Source organism: Anolis sagrei, chromosome 6, assembly GCF_037176765.1.
Source record: "Anolis sagrei isolate rAnoSag1 chromosome 6, rAnoSag1.mat, whole genome shotgun sequence".
NCBI classification, from domain to species: domain Eukaryota; kingdom Metazoa; phylum Chordata; class Lepidosauria; order Squamata; family Dactyloidae; genus Anolis; species Anolis sagrei.
In genome coordinates this window covers 124,450,642-124,470,101 of record NC_090026.1, presented here as the reverse complement: position 1 = coordinate 124,470,101, position 19,460 = coordinate 124,450,642, and the positions used below count along the sequence as shown (strand labels likewise).

The window sequence follows — 19,460 nt, the reverse complement described above, 5'->3', positions numbered from 1 at the left end:
TACCTGTCTTTCAGTTTGTAACCATTGCTCTTCCTAGTCACTCTGAAGTTGTTTCTGTTCGCCAAAGGTCACCAGGCAAATGACAACTTGAAAACCCACACTAAAGCTATGTCAATGCTAGAGATGTGGTATTGAGTGGTGGAAGGAAGCTTTTAATCATGTTAAATGTATTTCTTTCCTTAGGTCCGAGAAGGTCGCCAATGGTAGCTCTGAAAAAGGAAGGACAGAACAGAAGGAAGGTGGACAAAGCACAGAACCCACCAAGAGCACACACCTCTAGTGGCAAATAACAAATCCCTGTGTGATCCAAAAGAATGGGACATAGGGTTTTCTAGAGAGGCAAATGTCCTTGATTTTTTAAACTCTAGACTTCCCAACCTCATGTTTTCTGGTTCTTCCAGAAAGTATGGAGTCCATCACATCTAAGTGATCCAGAAGGATCCTGCTTTTCCACTACAATATTTTAAAAACACACTTATTAGGAAATATTGTTGTTCCATTATACAGAATCCCTTGGAACAGAGTTAAAGAAACAGTCCTCTTTTTTGGGACAGTTGATGTACTTCAGTGCAATTCAGGGTTGATCAATGAACTCTACGGCAGAGATGTCCTTCCAGATGCTGCTGGACTTCATTTCCAATGTCCATTCTCCATTGGCTATGCTAGTAAGAACAGCATAAAAATTGCCATCTAATAATATCTGGAGGGCCACAAGTTGCTCAGATTTAAAGTATTATTTCTTGGCAATATGCCTACCCTTTCTACATATGTGTTTGTCTACCATTGATGGCAGATAATATTATTGGTACCAAAGAGTATCCAACTTATTCCTGGTCTCTGTCACTTTCTCCTATATCCAACAATAGATTCATTCTATCTATTTTTTGCTCACAGCTATCATTCCATTTAAAACACACTCTCACACACCACTTTTATAGTATATGCACTGTGCTATATTGCTATCCTTTCAATAATAATGTAGTTTTTGACCTGAGAGCTGCATCACAAAGTTTGGAGACACACTCCAAAGGAGAAGTACATGTATTAGACTTGGAAGTATGGATTAGTTTACTTAGGAAATAAAAACAATCGTCCTGTATCCCTACTGAAAGCAAAACTTTGTTTTCATTAGGATCTAAGTATTGCAAATGCTGATATCAGGAGGAAAAAATGAATTTTTTTCTCACTAATGAGCACATGAAATTTTTTTGGACATTATTTTGTGCATATTTCATTTGCACAAAATAATAATACTATATTGCCTAAAACATGATTTTTTTTTTTTGCACAAAATACCATTGCTGCTGCTACCAAAGTATGTAAATAAACAAATTAAATTGCCAGAATTATTATCTTGGAGCATACATCTTTATAAAGGGATTTAAGTGTACTATAATTGCAATGGCAGAGTTGTGTAATGTATGTCTCCAGTAGAGAGCTGCACTTATGTTACTCCAAGGAAGCAATGAAGGATTTTGGGGATTTCCTTCCCATTGGGAAAGAGTATTTGGAAACGGATTCATTTTTTTTTTTTTTGCAAACTACTCACATTCGGTGACATATTCTACACAAAATTGGCATGCTATATTTTTGAGCAGAAATCAGTATGTTCAGCATGGTGTACAGTATATTCTGTCCAGAAATATTTTCTTCATGGAAAGCAGAGTTTTCTGCACAAAACAACCATGGCCAAATTTTGTAGAAAGTAAGTGCAAAAATGTGAAGATTCTGATTGTTCAACGATTCTTGTCAACATTTGAGAAACACATTTTCCAAACATTCCCTTAATGTGTTTGAATTTTCTTTCCATCCCGAATATCCAATCCTTAGGCCCCCCAGTTTATTTATATCATATATAGGTAAAGGTAAAAGTTTCCCCCTGACATTAAGTCTAGTGTCCGACTCGGAGAGGTGGTGCTCATCTCCATTTCTAAGCCAAAGAGCCAGCATTGTCCATAGACACCTCCAAGGTCATGTGGCTGGCATGACTGCATGGAGTGCCATTACCTTCCTGCCGGTGCAGTACCTATTGATCTACTCACATTTGCATGTTTTTGAATGTCTAGGTTGGCAGACGCTGGGGCTAATAGCGGGAGCTCATGCTGCTCCCCAGATTCAAACCACCAACCTTTTTGGTTAGATTCAAACCACCGACCTTTCGGTCAGCAAGTTCAGCAGGCACTACGCCACTGGTGGCTCAGGCTATATATATATATATATATATAGAGAGAGAGAGAGAGAGAGAGAGAGAGCTGTGGCCCAGTCTGTGTATATGTGTTTTGTGTGTGTATACGTTTGTGTATATATTTGTGTATATGTGTGTTTGCATACATATAAGTGGTTTTGTGCATGCGCTGTTATGTAATTTTTGATTTTTGGCTTTTTAAGTCTTTTCTGCTATGTTTTTCAATGTTTTTATGAGTGATGGTCACTCGTTGGCCTGATAGGTGTATTGTGTCCAAATTTGGTGTCAATTTGTCCAGTGGTTTTTGGGTTATATTAATTTCACAAACAAGCCTTACATTTTTATTTATATTGACTAGCTTGGGGACCCGGCGCTGCCCGGGTTATTAGAGAAAGTGGGTAATGGCGGTTCTGTATGCCAAGTTTGGTCTTTATTGGTCATTGGATAATAGCTGCATTGTTTTCAGGAAGTGAGTGAAGGTACTTGAAGTCCCATCATCCATGGCCCATCCTCCTACAAACAGCAGCAGGATATAGAGTGGGTCATGGGGGCTCCGGTTGCAAGTTTGGTCTTTATCAGTCATTAGATGAGGGTGGCAGTGGTGTCAGTAAGTGAGTGAAGGTACTGCAAGTCCCATCATCCAAAGTCCATCCCCTTTCAAACTGCAGCAGAATGTAGAGTGGATCATGGGGGCTCTATGTGGCAAGTTTGGTCTTGATTGGTCATTAGAAGAGGGTTGCAGCAATCTTCGGAAGGGAGTGGAGGTACTTGAAGACCCATCATCCATGGTCTGTCCTCCAAACTGCACCAGGATGTAGAGTGGGTCATTGGAGCTCTATGTGCCAAGTTTAGTCTTGATTAGTCACTGGCGAGGGTCTCAGTGGTCTCAGGAAGTGAGCAAAGGTACTGCAAGTCCCATCATCCATCTCCAAAGTTTTCCAAACAACACCAGGACGTAACGTGGGTCATGAGAGGTCTATGTGCCAAGTTTGGTCTTGATCCGTCATTGGATGAGGTTTGCAGAGGTCTCAGAATGCGAGTGAAGGTACTGGAAGTTCCATCATCCATGGTCCACCCTTCTCCAAAACTGCAGCAGGATGTAGAGTGGGTCATGGGGGCTCTGTGTGCCAACTTTGGTCTTGATTGGTCATTAGATGAGTTCTGCAGCAGTCTTGGGGAGTGGAGGTACTTGAAGTCCCATCATCCATGGTCTGTCCTCCTCCAAAGTGCACCAGGATGTAGAGTGGGTCATTGGAGCTCCATGTGCCAAGTTTAGTATTGATGAGTCATTGGCGAGGGTCTCAGTGGTCTCAGGAAGTGAGTGAAGTGACTGCAAGTCCCATCATCCATTGTCAAATTCTTCCAAACCGCACCAGGATGTAGAGTGGGTCATGCTGGGTCTCTGTGTAAATTGTGGTCCTGATCCATCATTGTTGGCTGTTATAATGGTCTTAGGAAGGGAGTGCAGGTATTGCAAGTCCCATCGTCCATGGTGCATCCTCCTTCAAACTGCACCTGGATGTAGAGTGCGTCATGGAGACTCAGTGTGCCAAGTTTGGTATTTTTTGGTAATTGGATGAGGGTTGCAGTGGTCTGAAGAATGAGCAATGGTACTGCAAGTCCCATAATCCATGGTCCATCCCCAGCCAAACCACACCAGGACGTAAAGTGGGTCATGAGAGGTCTCTGTGCGAAGTTTGGTCCTGATCAGTCATTGGATAAGGTTAATAGCAGTCTCAGAATGTGAGTGGTGGTACTGCTAGTCCCATCATCCATGGTTCATAGTCCTCCAAACTGCAGTAGGATGTAGAGTGGGTCATGGGGGCTCTGTGTGCCTATTTCGGTCTGTATTGGGAGTGTTCTGACCCAGCTCCCTTTGGCCTTTCCTTTCCCCTCTCATCTCGGAATGTTGGATTTGAGGCTGGCCAATCAGAGACCATATGCAAATTTCCTTCTGTCATGCCCCGTTTCTGCCATGAACCCTCTTCTCCACCAGGGGCTCCTCTTGAAGCTGCCCAATCAGAGACCATATGCAAATAGCACCACAGCGGCAGCCAATCAGAACGCTGGCACATACCCCTTCCGCCCTCCGCACCTCTGTCCTTCCCATACAAACACTCTTCTTTATTATATATATAGATAGATAGATATATACACTTTGAATTGTAGCGATTAGAAATCTGCTGCTTAGAGCTCTGGAAATCTGTGATCATTGCCTCAACATGTATTTGTTGCATGAGTTCACAAAATATGACATAACTTATTATGTAGATTATTAAGATGCCAATGTCGGTCAAAATGGGAGTGACCTTGCAACCTCATTTACACCTTCCAGTTTCAAAGCTAATCCGTAACATACTAACAGAGGAATAAGAAACCTCCGGAATCCAGGAAGGCACCCATGGCTGGTGGGCTTTCTGCCAAGAGAGAAGACTAAGCAATAATTCAATGGTCATGTTTCCTAGAATGAGCTCCCATTTCAAAGGGAAGAACTTGGTGGCCGAAAGATCACATGTGGCTTTCAAGGCCACTTTTTGCACAATAGCCAACCTGCAAAAAATCTTATCAAATATGAGAATTGGAGCTCTCAAATGCCTCTGGTTTCAGTGGTTTTCCTACACAGCAATGTATTGTCTTCTCTCTCTCTGACATATCAGAAGAAAGTTTGGGGTGTTTTGAGCTTTGATGTGAATAAAGGAAATGACTTTCTGATTGCTTCTTGGTTGACATGGAGAAGCTACAGTAGCCTTGGAATGAAAATGTTCCCCAAACTCCTGGAGTTGACCATCCTTGTTCTGTTTGAAGAGATGCTGTGTCCAAGCACAATCCTAAAAAAAACCTTAAAATGGGAGGTCAGTCCAAAGTTGTTGATGTGGAACATCAACATATTGTGTCCAATTCTGGGCACCACAATTCAAGAGAGACATTGACAAGCTGGAATGTGTCCAGAGGAGGGCGTCTAAAATGATCAAGGGTCTGGAGAACAAGCCCTATGAGGAGCGGCTTAAGAAGCTAGGCATGTTTAGCCTGAAGAAGAGAAGGCTGAGAGGAGATATGATAGCCAATATGTATAAATATGTGAGAGGAAGCCACAGGGAGGAGGGAGCAAGCTTGTTTTCTGCTTCCTTGGAGACTAGGATGCAATGGAACAATGGCTTCAAACTACAAGAGAGGAGATTCCATCTGAACATGAGGAAGAACTTCCTGACTGTGAAAGCCATTCAGCAGTGGAACTCTCTGCCCCGGAGTGTGGTGGAGGCTCCTTCTTTAGAAGCTTTTAAGCAGAGGCTGGATGGCCATGTGTCAGGGGTGATTTGAATGCAATATTCCTGCTTCTTGGCAGAATGGGGTTGGACTGGATGGCCCATGAGGTCTCTTCCAACTCTTTGATTCTATGATTCTTTTGAGCCCCGTCTTATATCTGGGAAATTATTTCCCCTGCATCTGGTACCATTCTAGTATTTTAACGACTTTTATATCTGAATACCTGTTTGAGAGGGATTTGTTTTGTACTTCTCTTCTTTTAAGGTTCCAGTTCAAAATACCTGAGACAAGAAGCATTTGAGATTTTTAATCTTTTTTTCCCATATTTTGCAATATTCATATTTGCATAGATGTACATAATGGGATGTGTTGGAGATGGGATCCAAACCGAAACATGAAATTATGTATGTTTCATATACACTTTATACACGTACACTGAAAACTATTTTATACAACATTTTTAATTATTTGCTTAATGAAATACAATTTGTGTACATTGAACCAACAGAAAACAAAGGAGTGTCTATATCAGCCATCCAAGTGGAGAATTTTGGATTTTGAAGGATTTAGGAATTCTAGTTAAGAGGTTGACTCAGCCTGTATTGATTATATAACTCTTTATCTTCTGCACTTCTCTCATTCCAGAATCCCTATTTTGGAAACTGTGCAAATCCCCTTTCTTCTTCTCTGCCTTTTCCATAAATTTTAGGATCCTGCATATCCTACGTATTTTCTCCAGAAGCATCTCAGGGACCCCAGCCCAATTTAAAGGGCTCGTTCCTTGTCGCTCACATCCCTAGTTGGCTTATCTCTGCATATTAATTTATGGATAGACATTGTATTTTGGCTTACTATACCCAGGAATGTTCGCTGCACACAGAGGAATTAATTCCAGGCTACAAAAACATACATTTACGTTATCTAATTCGCAAACTGATTTTGTGCTTCTTTTTCATTCCCCTGTTTCAATTTAAACACTTTTCAGAAATACTCCTATGTGAGAATTAATTATTGGCACAAAGAATTGATATACCACACTATTGTAAAGGCCTACGATTTCACACTAGGGTTGCCAAGTTAAATACAACACATGGGCTCCGGTGGCTTTAATAGTTGTGTTGAATAAGGTATTACAGCAGTACTGCTTTATTATAAGCCCTGTCTTGTATTTAACATGGCAATCTTAGTATTACTCCCAACAGGTATCTCAGAATATGCATGAATGCATGCATGTCACTAACGGGGCAAAATGCAACCATCATGTTTCATGTTACCCTATCTTTTTGAAAGCCCTCAGAACTGCCCCCTCAATTTTAATATTTTAAATTTAAAATGAACCTAAAATGCTCTCCAAATGCTACCAGGATGTGTACTTTGTCTTCCAACATGCTCCAGTTTCTTGCACTGCCTTACTTCCAATTTACTTTTGGCGGAAAGAAATAACTCATGTATCCAGAACTGCAAGCAATTCTGGTCACTTCCCAGTCATATTTTTGACTTTTCTGGGGAGCTGCAATTGGGCTGTGAAGGTCAAATTTTCTCTCTCCCCACCTTTGCAGATGCTGTACCAGATCCTTGATGTCCTGTTATGAAGGACATGCTGGTAATCAATTGCTTTCTTCCTCTGGTATGAGTTCTTGCAGGCCAGTTTCAGTTGTTTCTTCAACCTTTCCTTTGATGGTATCTCTAAGGAGTTCTGGGATGTGATGAAGAGCTGCAAATGGGAAAAACTGATCTTGTCCAGTGGGGGAATTACTCTCAGTGGCCTGTCCACCATGGAGGTCTACCTCAATGGTGTTATCTGAACTAAACTGTGGTTCATCATGCTGAAACATCTCAAGATTTCCACTTCCCGGAGGGTGTTTGTCATTGAGCTGATCCTTTTCGACCAATGTAGGGGTTCCAGATTCTGGAAGTTGCCCTGAGATGTTTACTTGTGAGGGATTTTCTGAGGAGATCAAACCAGAAGATGTGTGTTCTATTGTGTCCAGATGAGGAGTAGATTGTGGATTTCTTCCTTCAACTCCCATAGAACATAAAAGCATATCAGGAACATGTTGTTCCCCTCCACTTGAAGGATTCAATAATGAAACACCTTGAGGAGTTTTTTCTAGATCTTGATCACCCAACCTGGGAAGATTGGACAGACCTTGGATGTCTTGATCACTTCTCCAGTCAGTGAGCATTTCAGGATCTAGTTTTTCTAAAGGGCTTGCAGGATGTTGTAACATATTGTCTATATCTGCTAGTGAATGCTGAGATTTGGCAAACAGTGAAGTCTTGCTGGGGTCCCTTAGGAATGTTTCTATGTTCAAATCAGATTGTTCTGGGACTTTGAGGTTCTGTGTCACAATGATGCTTGAAATATCTGGTCCCAGCTCTGTATTGGCATTGAAGTCTTTAGAAGTTTCCAAATAAGAGCAGCTTCCACAGTTATCTTGTAGGTCTCCTTCAAAACTCATTGACTCTGTAGCAATTTCTGAGACTTCCTCTTCTTTGGAGAAGCCAAGCCTTGGTAGGCTTGAGGAACAGGCATCTTCTAACCTACCTTGGTCACTTGCTTCTATTAAAGGTTGTGCTGATGGTTTTCCTGGTTTTTCCTTTAAATTCTTGTCTTTACCCAAAGAGTATCCAAACAAAGTGACAAATGCTGATGGAGTCTTAGATACTTTCTTGGTTCCGGCTGTTGTCTGTTTGGGAGCAGTGCCTTGAATTTTGGAATGAAAAAGACTTGCAAAACGGTTCCTCTCATTTTTTAAAGAATGCTTGCCAGCACAGTCATCTGGGCTACTAATTATATCCACTTCTACATGTCCCGTCACTTGGTTTTCAGTCAAATAGGCAACTTCATGGGAGTTGATTGTTTCTGGCTCTTTGATTTGAGATGGAAAAGGGTGAACAACTGTCCCTTCAGGCTTATCTTCTTTGGACTGAAGAATATTATTTTCATTATTATTCTCTCCATATATGCTAGCTGTTTTAACAAGTTCTTGGTTCTCTTGAGCTGATGATGTTTCATTGCAGGTCCAAATGTTATCTTCCAGGTGAATTCTTGGTGAAATCATCACATTTTCAGGATCATCTGTACTGGAAAATGAATGGCCATTTCCCATTTCCACTTCAGTAGCTGAGACTGTCTCTTTCCTTTCTGGTTTGGTATCTTGGGATCCTGAATCAGAAATACTATTTAGCGTCACAAAGCTGCCTGGTTTTCTTTCTAGCTGTGTATCTTCCTCCTTTTTAATACTGACCTCCTCATGTTGGGTTTTCTCCTCCTCGTTTTCTGGTCCTTGTAAGTTTGTTGTACACATCACTTGCACTTGTCCCCTTGGAAAGTCACTTCTGTCCACCCAAGACTGTTCACTTACTTGGTTGACTTCCAAGTGCGTATTCTCTGAATTGAGACAAGGAGCCAATTCCTCATTGTCATGTTCTTCTGCATGGCTTCTTTCATCTTTGTGTTCAGGTAGAAATCCAGAAGCTTGGGATTGGTCATGATGTCTGGTTGCTTCTGCTTTGACCTGACTGGGTTGCTCAACTTCTTCAAGAACCAAAGTAACCAGTGTGTCACTCTTGTCAGTTTCCAGGTGCTTCTTCTCTTTCTGGTTTGGTGGTAACAACCCAGGTAACTTCATTCTGGTTTTAGGAAGAGGCTCAGCTCTCTTCGAGTCCTGTTTTCCATTCCTTGCACCAGAGTCCCCTTTGCTGGAAGAAGTTCTTCTAAGCTTCTGGCCTTCAGGAGAGAATTTTGCAAGGTGGGAAGCAAAAGAGGTCCCAGGAAGGCCTGCATTAGCCAAAGGAGTCACTTTTTTCATGCCAGGAGGTTCTGAACGGGAAGGAAATAACCCTACAGAGAAAGGCTTTGATGGAGGGATTGATATGAAGGGTGAGACCACAGAGATGGTTCTCTTCAGTCTGAGCTGATTGTATTGCAATGGGGTGGCCTTTTTGGAAATAGTCTGCCCTTCTTTCCTTGCCTGGACTCTGACATTTATTTCATCCATGAATGGTTGTCTCTTTGCTAACACCCTTGGCTCTCTTTTTCCACCCACAATTTTAGTCTGGAATAAATCAGCCTCTGCACTCTTTGGAAAAGTAACTGTGAGGAAACGACTCTGCTTCTTTTCTGCTGGAGTCTTTGCTTCCATTCTCGAGTCATCTCTGAGGGCTTTGCGAGGATTGTTCTCTGCTCTGTTCTGGTTCTGCACAAGCACAATGGGATTTTGTAGCCATTTCTTGGAGGTTTCAGATCTATAACTTTCCCTGCCTGCATCATCTCCATTTAAAGGTGGCCAGTGGGTTTGGGGCTTATTCCATGAGGCGATGTGTCTTATTTGCCCTGCTGACTTTAGCCCAGCCTGTGACTGTAAACCACAAAGCCGAGGTTGCATCTTCTCTCTGATCAATAATTTCCCTGTCTGATTACTGTCACTTTTCGATCCCAGGCCAAGGCTTTTCTGCTTTGCTTTCTGCAGTGGTTGATACTTTTCAGGAATGTGGCTGTTTTCCTCTTGGTTTGGTCCTTTGGCCTCCGAAAGAAGTTTATGATGAACTTTGCAATAGAAAGCGCCATCAAAAGTTGTGTAGCTGAGCAAGCTGCAAAACACACATCAAAAACAATCTTGTGAATGGTATGATTCACCACTTTTCAGGATATCATCACACCATAACAGTTTGATGCCATTTTAATGGTCATGCCTACATTGCACAGAGCCCTGGGATTTATAGTTTGCAGAGGTGTTTAGAATCCTCCATTAGGAAGCTTTAATACAACAATAATAATAATAATAATAATAATAATAATAATAATAATACTTTGTTTTTACCCTGCCACCATCTCCCCAAGGGGACTCGGGGCGGCTTACATGAGGCCAAGCCCAACAGTACAGCAAATATACAACTTAAAATACAAACAGTAAAACATAATGAAAATGAAAATAAATACAAAACAATATAAATAAACACAACCAAACAATATAAAATCACAGTAATTGGGCAGGATGAATTACAAGGATTAAAAGTTAAAATACTGGATAAGCGGGCCATGTAGTGTATCAAGGCAGAGGATCAGAGGGACAAAGTAAAGTTAATTGCACTAGAAGGTAGAGTAAAGTGCTTCTGAGGACATTTTATGCAGATTATGGATTATGGTTCATTCTTTGAAGGCACACTGGAATAGCCAAGTTTTCAGACTCCAAAGACTGCCAGGGTGGGGCTTTTACCTAATTTTTCTGGGGAGCGAGTTCCAGAGCTGAGGGGCCACCACAGAGAAGGCCTTCTCCCTCATTCCCTAGTCTTCCACACTAGAGCTCTCTAAATGGAAAAAAAAAAATAACTATGGTATGTACTAGGGTTGTGCGTGGAACTGTTTCCCTTCAGATCATCCATTTTTTCCATTACTTTTGTTAACTTTGGGAGCATGTAATAGGAAGGCCCCTCCCAGTACGAAAATCAGCTTGCCATGAAAGCAAGCAGGAGCCAATCCTGTCTCCTCGCCTGCTTTTTGTGAGCGCATGGCACTTCATGCCTCCTTGCCTTGGAAAGTGTGTGTGTGTGGTGTGTAGGTTCAGAAAGCGCATGTGCCTGCCTGCAGCCAAATGCCTCCTCTGGAGTAAGAAACAGGTAAAACGCCTCCTTAAAGCGTGTGCCTGCCTGCAGTTGAGTGTCTCTCCTCTAGAGTAAAACAATGCCTAAAATAATGGGAAGGGGAGCCTGGGAAGCTCCCCTCTCCATAATGGGTTGATAGGAAATTGATCTTTTGGGACCCCAGAGTGAAAAGAGAGGTCTGCCCTTCTGATATTGGGAGGCTCCCAAAAAACGGATCGGGGCCCCCACTGAAAGTCACAAAATGGGTCAAGGTTTACCCAAAGGCACAACCCTAGTATCTACTGAAACAACAAGTCCTAGGATTCTGTGGGATGGAGCCACGGCTGATAATAAAAGAAGAATATTCTGGTACAGAGGTAAGGCAATGTAGACAGGGTGCAACTCTAAGAAGGAAGGATTCTTAGCTCAATGGTTTCTTATTTTGACCTGCTGTTGAGTCAATTTCTATTTATCGCAATCACATGAATAATTAATTATTCCTGTGATTGCTATAAATCATTCATCATTACTCACAATTAATTATTTTCTTGATATCTTGGTTTTTAAGCCTGTTTCTGGTATTATTTGGGGTGTTGATTCAGGAAGTTGCATTGGATAGACCACTTCACCTCTAGTTTCTTAGATATGGTTGCCATGACTTTCTATAGGTGAGCAGATAGGGACTGGTAGATGGCATATGTTTTGTATCTCAAAAACTAGAACCGATAAGGGATAACTGGTGACATTTTTTGGAATGAGCAGCACAAACATACCCAGAAACAGGGCTAACATCTGAGTGATGATGAATGATGCGTGTAGGTCTATGTAATAGACCCCCAAGTCACCTGTCTACAACAGCTTTTGCTCAGGTCTTCCAGACTCAGTCAGCATCCATGGCTTCCTTGATGGGACTCCAGCCACCTGCAATGATATTTCTCTCTTTCTTCTGTCTTCTACCTTACCAAGCATTATTATCTTTTCTAGTGAGTCACATATTCTCATGATATGGACAAGTATTGAGTCTGGCATTTCAGCTGTGTCCCTGGGCTTCGTTCTGGTGTAGTTTGGCTCCTCATTCTGCTTCCCTGTTGCCCTTTTTCTCATTCTTTTGCTGCCAGCCAGTTCTGTTGGCTGACATCTGAAATCAACCAGCAGAAGAGGTTCTGTTTATAATATCTCTGAATTGTGGCTGCATTGCCCAAAATTCATTATGGGTCAGACTAAATACCCAAAATCCGGGACATAAGAGGAGGCAACATCTCATCTCCCCCAATAATACATGGATTGCTATTATTATTATTATTATTATTATTATTATTATTTTATTGACACAAAAGGACAGTATGTTACAGCAAACGAGATCTATATGCTGGATTTCGTATCACAAAATCACAAGTCAAACACTTCCCAAGAGTCTAGGACTGTGTGATGTATTTTTGAATGATGCGCACAGATCCAAGTAAGGTGGCCTTTTGCAGTTGATAGATCATGATTTTGTCAATGTTTATTGTTTCCAAAGGCCGGCTGAGATCTTTTGACATGGCACCCAGAGAGCCAATGACCACTGGGAACATCTGTACTGATTTATGCCAGACGCTTTGCAGTTCGATTTTGAGGTCCTGATAACGGCTGAGTTTTTCCCGTTGTTTTTCCTCAATGGGACTGTCACCTGGAACGGCGACATCAATAATCCAGACTTTTTTCTTTTCCACAATCGTGATGTCTGGTGTATTGTGTTCCAAAACTTTGTCAGTCTGGATGCAAAAGTCCCACAATATTTTTGTGTGTTCATTTTCCATTATTATTATTATTATTATTATTATTATTATTATTATTATTATTATTATTATTTCAAAGACTGGGTGGACATCAGTTGGGGGTGCTTTGATTGTGCTTTTCCTACATGGCAAAGGGGGGGTTGGACTGGATGGCTCTGAGTTTTCCACTGAAATACTGTTAATACATGGGTATTATTGAGGGAGAACTACAGTAGACTCCTCTGTATCCATGAAGGATATGTTCCCAACTGCATTGCTGTTACATGAAACCTTGGTTATGCCCATATGCCATTTAATTACATCGCTTCTGGTGCTAGAGTTGCATTTCTAGCATGGTATCCTATCAAGGAATGTCCTGTGCCCTCCAGTGTAACTGTATAGTAACTTCTGGGGGAGATATAGCCTAGAAACACCTGGAGGACCCTAAAATTCCTAGAGAAACCATTTCCTCCTCAGTCATTAAGGATATCGTTTTTTTTGTATTCTAATGTTGAGGGAGAACTATTTTAACACAATATTGAGTGGCTGCTGGCATCTTGCATATCAATAGTGTAACAAAGACTATAATAGAGCTATCCAAGAAAGTTTCAGGACCTTGAGAAGTTCCTTTAAAGTTCAGACTAAAGATGGGACAGTTATACCACTTTTCCAGCATGGAAGCTACAAGTGAAGGGTTGTTATATGGCACATTTAGGAGAAATCCTTGTTGCACACAAGACATGATTGTTCATTGCTCACCTTAGCTTCCTTCCACAATGCTTGCAGCAGAAACATGTGCGGTGCAGCAGAATATTCTGGATGGCCATACGTTCCACTGGGTAGACAGGTTTGAAACACACGGCACATTCTTGCTTTCCTCCCCCCTGAAATGACATGGCAGCAACCAACCACAGCGTTCAATTGTTGTTTGGACCTTCGTTTCCAACTAGCAATCCAGTTTTCACTCAGGAGAAACAGGACACAATGGGCTATGCCATTCTGATGGTGTTTGCACATTCATTTAAAAGACCAGGGCACCCAGTGGTTTCCATTTCCATGGGATAGTGAGTCCAGTCTAAGCTTTATCCTTCACTTCAAAACCATTATCCAAGTTACCAAATTCAGTCTCTGGCAATGAAGTTTTTGTTAACCAATTTTGACTTAGAGTTTATCTACACTATTAAATTAATGCAGTTTGAAATCAGTTTAACTGCCATGGCTCAATACAATGCAATCCTTAGACTTGCAGTTCTGGAAGGTCTGTAGCCTTCTTTAGCAAAGAGAGCTGGTATCTCAGCAAACTACAGATTCCAGGATTCCATAGCATTGAGCCAAGGCAATTAAAGAGGTGTCAAACCACATTAATTATACTGTATAGATGCACTCTTAGTACCAAAACCTTACATCTATACTTGAGTGATGTTGACTTAAATGCAAAAATGTAGGTTGCATCTACACTGTAGAATGAATGCAGTTTGATATCACTGTAGCTGCCATGGCTCAATGTTATGCAATCACGGGAGTTGTACCTTGGTGAGGCACCAGCTCTCTTTGGCAAAGAAAGCTAAACAACTTGCAAAACTACAACTCCCAGTATCCCATACTGTGCAGGTACAACTGTACCAGGAGCTCCAATTTTGTTTGCTTTGCATTGAATGTTTGTTGTAGTCCTAAGTTTCTGGGACTCTGCAGATAGGTGGCTTTTTTTTGGCTGCAATCATAGGGCAAGCCACCTGTCAATTATAGTTAGGTTCCCTGGTCCTGCCTCCTTTTTGGGTTTTGGAGGGAATAGGAGCCATTTTGGGTTCAGTCCACACAGAGCAGCTTTCCATGCAGGACATAATACCAAGAGCTCCTGTAGAAAGCTTCGTCTTCTACGGCTTGGCTGGGGAGATATACAGCTGAAGGACTTCAATCAGACATCACGGAAACCTGAGTTCTTTTCCCCCTGGAAGTCTACAAGTTTTAGTAATTATTTAACTGCTTGGTAAGGGTCACTCGCAGAAGCCAGATGCAGTTGGTACCGGGTGCAGGGGCTCCACGCCTACAGAGGCAAAGACAGACTGCCCAGATTAGAAGTTAAGGATTTCCCCATTAGTTACAGTTAAGAAGATAGTGCCTGTTCCCCGTGGACAAGATTGAGAGAGAGCCAATAGACTGTTAAGAAAGCCTTAAAGTACCTGTTTGTTTTCAATAATAAAGAACTTTTGTTGAACCTTTAAGCAATCTAAAGACTCTGTTTTAAGGAAATCCAAAGGCCTTTAATCTGAGGCAGCCCCAGCGTCCCGTTGGGCACACAGAATTTATGTCCTGTCTACAGTCTTAGGCACAGGCCCAGCGTGCAACAGCACACATATCATTGAGCCATGGCAGTTAGAGTGGTGTCAAACTGCATTAATGCACACCAGAAGCGCCCGAATGACCATCAGAGGTGCCCAATGTGAATTAAATGTGCATCAGAAGAGCCTGGATGTATATTGAAAATGCCCAATGTGCATCAGAAACGTCTGATGGAAGCTCAGAAGTGTCGGATGGTAATGTGCATTGGAATACTCCAGTTGGTACTTAGATGGGCATCTTCACAATGCTCTAACAGGGTTTTATTTCATTTCTGCAATGTAGTTACAAATTTGTAAACTCTCATGTAATGTAAACTACATACCTATCCGAACGTATCTCGGCCTATCAGCCCACCAGGACCCTAAGATCTTCAGGAGAAGCCCTTCTCTCCATCCCGCCTGCTTCACAAGTGCGGCTTGCGGGAACGAGAGATAGGGCCTTTTCTGTGGTGGCCCCCCGGCTTTGGAATGCCCTCCCTACTGAAATAAGATTAGCCACCTCGCTAATGGCATTTCGGAAAAAACGGAAAACTTGGATATTCGAGCAAGTTTTCAACTAATTCCGATGTGATGATGTTTTGATCATGGACTAGCAATCAAGGATAACGAATTGGATTATGACTTTAACTATGAGATGCTCCGGTTTGTATTGGTGGCCCAATACAATGTATGTATATGTATGTATTTTATATTTTATCCTATATTTTTAAAGTGAATATTGTATTTTTATATATGTTGTAAACCGCAATGAGTCGCCGCAAGGCTGAGATATTAGCGGTATACAAGTGTACCAAATAAATAAATAAAATAAATAAACTAGGCATGGATAAACTTCAGTCTCAGCCACTTAAAGGAAAAAGGAAAGGGCCTAAGACTGTTAGGAATTGTGGGAGTTGAAGTCCAAAACACCTGAAGGGCTGAAGTTTGATGTAAACTGTGACAGAGAATCTAGAGCAGTGGTTCTCAACCTTCCTAATGCCGCGACCCCTTAATACAGTTCGTCATGTTATGGTGACCCCCAACCATAACCCTAACATTATGAATCGCCATGTAAATAATGATCTGCAGGATGTATTTTCATTCACTGGAGCAAATTTGGCACAAGTACCTGGTTATGCCCCAATTTGTATACTGGTGGGGTTGGGGGGTTGATTTTGTCATTTGGGAGTTGTAGTTGCTGGGATTTATAGTTAACATATAAATAAAGAGCATTCTGAACCCCACCAACAATGGAATTGAACAAAGTTGGCACAGAGAACTCCCATGATCAACAGAAAATACTGGAAGGGTTTGGTGGCCATTGAATTTGAATTTGGGAGTTGTAGTTTGCCTACATCCAGAGAGCACTGTGGGTTCAAACAATGATCTGGACCAAACTTGGCATGGATACTCAATATGCCCAAATGTGAACACTGATGGGGTTTGGGGGAAAATAGACTTTGACGTTTAGGAGTTGTACTTGTTGGGATTTATAGTTCACCTACAATCAAAGAGCATTCTGAACCCCACCAACAATCGAATTGGGCCAAACTTCCCACATAGAACCCCCATGACCAAGAGAAAATTCTGTGTTTTATTATTGCCTTTGGCGACCCCTCTGACACCCCTTCACGACCCCCCCCCAGGGGTCCCGACCCCCAGGTTGAGAAACGCTGATCTAGAGGGTTATTTTCATCCCTGTATTTTCTCTGCAGAGTAATTCCTCCACAAAATTTCAGGATGTTAGAACACTGGGGAGAAATATTTGTTTTGTCCTCCCACTGCAGGGAGTCAACAACTGCAATTCCTCATCCCGGCATGTAAGGTTGAAATAGTTGAGGATTTACATCCTGGATCCTGTGTGGGAGATGTGAGACAGAAAACAATCCTTTCAGCTTAGCCGCATTGTGCACAAGGAATGCTGTGTGAGTATATTTCTCATTGTTCACTGGGTGGTTTGGGCAGATTTACAGTTTTTCACCATGAGGTGTGCCCTCCATACACACTTTTTTTGCACTGATTCTCAGCTAAAAGAGATCATTTTTTATTTAAGCCCCTTTCCCTCTCTCTTTCCCTACACGTTCAATATGCCGGGGCACCCATGAGAAATTCTGCTAGGCGTCATTGCAATTTTTGATGCATGAATAGTTTAAGTAATCATTTAAAATCATTTTATAAGACATGCATTTGCATTAAACTCTCCTTCAAGTCACATACCCAGCAGTTGTCTGAGCAGAAACGGCTCTGATTAATACTGTCATCTCATTTTAAAAATGTCTTAGGCAGCATCTACATCAGTGTTTTTCAACCTGGGGGTCATGACCCCTGAGGGGGTCATGAGGGGGTGTCAGAGGGTCACCAAAGACCATCAGAAAATACGGTCCTTTCTGTAGGTCATGAGGGTTCTGTGTTTGGCCCAGTTCTATTGATGGTGGGATTCAGAATTTCCTTTGATTGTAGGTGAACTATAAATCCCAGCAACTATAACTCTCACATGTCAAGAACCATTTCCCCCCAAACTCTACCAATGTTCACATTTGGGCATATTGAATATTCGTGCCAAGTTTGGTCTGGATCTATCATTGTTTGAGTCCACAGTGCTCTCTGGATGTAGGTGAACTACAGCTCCAAAACTCAAGGTCGATGCCCAGCAAACCCTTCCAGTCTTTTCTGTTGGTCATGGGAGTTCTGTGTGCCAAGTTTGGTTCAATTCCATTGTTGGTGGAGTTCAGAATAGCCTTTGATTGTAGGCGAACTATAAATCCCAGCAACTACAACTTCCAAATGACAAATTAAATACCCCCAAACCCACCAGTATTCAAACTTGGGTGTATCTGATATTTGTGCCAAATTTAGTCCAGTGAATGAAAATACATATCTGCATGTCTGATATTTACATTACAATTCAAAGCAGTAGCAAAATTACAGTTATGAAGTAGCAACGAAAATAATGTTATGGTTGGGGGTCACCACAATATGAGGAATTTTATTAAGGGGCCGCGGCATTAGGAAGGCTGAGAGCCACTGATCTACATTGTAACATTAATGCAGTTTGATACTCCTTTAACTGACATGGCTCAGTGCTATGGAATCTTGGGATTTGTAGTTTGACATCTTCTTTAGCTCTTTCTACCCAAGAGTGCTGGTGCCTCACCAAACTACAAATCCCAGGATTTTATAATATTGAAGCAAGCAGCTATATGGCCTTCCAGTAATGTAAATACAATGGCAACCCGTAATGTAAATAGATGTATTGGGTAGAGCATTGATTGTGCAATGGGTTGTGTTTGCATTGAATGACAATGTTGCCCAACACAATGTGTAACCAAGGAAGCAGAAACTGAGCATCCCTTATCTTAAGTTCCAAAATACTCCAAAATCAAAAACTGTCCATGTGGGTAGCTCAAAAAATGAGACCTTTGCTTTCTGATAGTTTACAGATTATACAAATGTTGTTACTTGTATACAGTTGCTAAAATATTGTATAAAATTAGTTTCAGGGTATGTGTATATGAAAGATAACTGAATTTCGGATTAAGACTTGGGTCTTAATGAAAGATATCTGAATTTCATATGAACCCTTGGGTCTCATCGCCACAATTTCCCATGACGTACATATATGCAAATACAGGTATTCCAAAATTCCCAAAAGTCCAGTCCTAAGCCTTTTCCCATAATCATAGAATCATAGAATCATAGAATCAAAGAGTTGGAAGAGACCTCATGGGCCATCCAGTCCAACCCCCTGCCAAGAAGCAGGAATATTGCATTCAAAGCACCCCTGACAGATGGCCATCCAGCCTCTGTTTAAAAGATTCCAAAGAAGGAGCCTCCACCACACTCCGGGGCAGAGAGTTCCACTGCTGAACGGCTCTCACAGTCAGGAATTTCTTCCTCATGTTCAGATGGAATCTTCTTTCTTGTAGTTTGAATCCATTGTTCCGTGTCCTAGTCTCCAGGGAAGCAGAAAACAAGCTTGCTCCCTCCTCCCTGTGGCTTCCCCTCACATATTTATACATGGTTATCATATCTCCTCTCAGCCTTCTCTTCTTCAGGCTAAACATGGCCAGCTCCTTTAGCCGCTCCTCATAGGGCTTGTTCTCCAGACCCTTGATCATTTTAGTCGCCCTCCTTACTCAACCTTACTAGTATCAGTTTCAGCAAGACAATGGCATTGCGTTTGCAACTCCGCTTCCAAAACACTGAACTAAATGAGGACATTTGGGACAAAATGTCAATCTGTTTTTGGGGGGCAACTTATAGGTGTTTACAGCAACAGGATTTGCCACTTCATCACATCTACTAAATTCCACTGAGTGCTACACTTAAAATGTGGTAAGCCATTGTGTT

General features: G+C 41.7%; 2 protein-coding genes across 3 annotated transcripts in view; one reads left to right on the top strand and one right to left on the bottom strand.

Annotated features, from left to right (window-relative positions):
- The window catches only part of LOC132779003 (solute carrier family 22 member 13-like), a 28,276-nt gene extending 27,177 nt beyond the window's left edge, over positions 1–1,099 (top strand). For both annotated transcript variants that reach the window (XM_067470385.1, XM_060782630.2), the window contains one exon: positions 184–1,099. In XM_067470385.1, coding sequence (XP_067326486.1) covers positions 184–280 — 97 coding nt within the window. In that variant the 3' untranslated portion in view covers positions 281–1,099. The remainder of the gene's footprint in view (positions 1–183) is intronic.
- Positions 1,100–6,402: 5,303 nt separating this feature from the next.
- Positions 6,403–13,671, bottom strand: LOC137097400 (uncharacterized). Its single transcript, XM_067470384.1, has 2 exons — positions 13,552–13,671; positions 6,403–10,045 (listed from the first exon to the last, which is right to left on the bottom strand). Exons 1-2 carry the CDS (start codon positions 13,617–13,619, stop codon positions 7,057–7,059), a joined length of 3,057 nt encoding a protein of 1,018 aa, XP_067326485.1. The 5' UTR covers positions 13,620–13,671; the 3' UTR covers positions 6,403–7,056.
- Between the last annotated feature and the right edge of the window lie 5,789 nt (positions 13,672–19,460).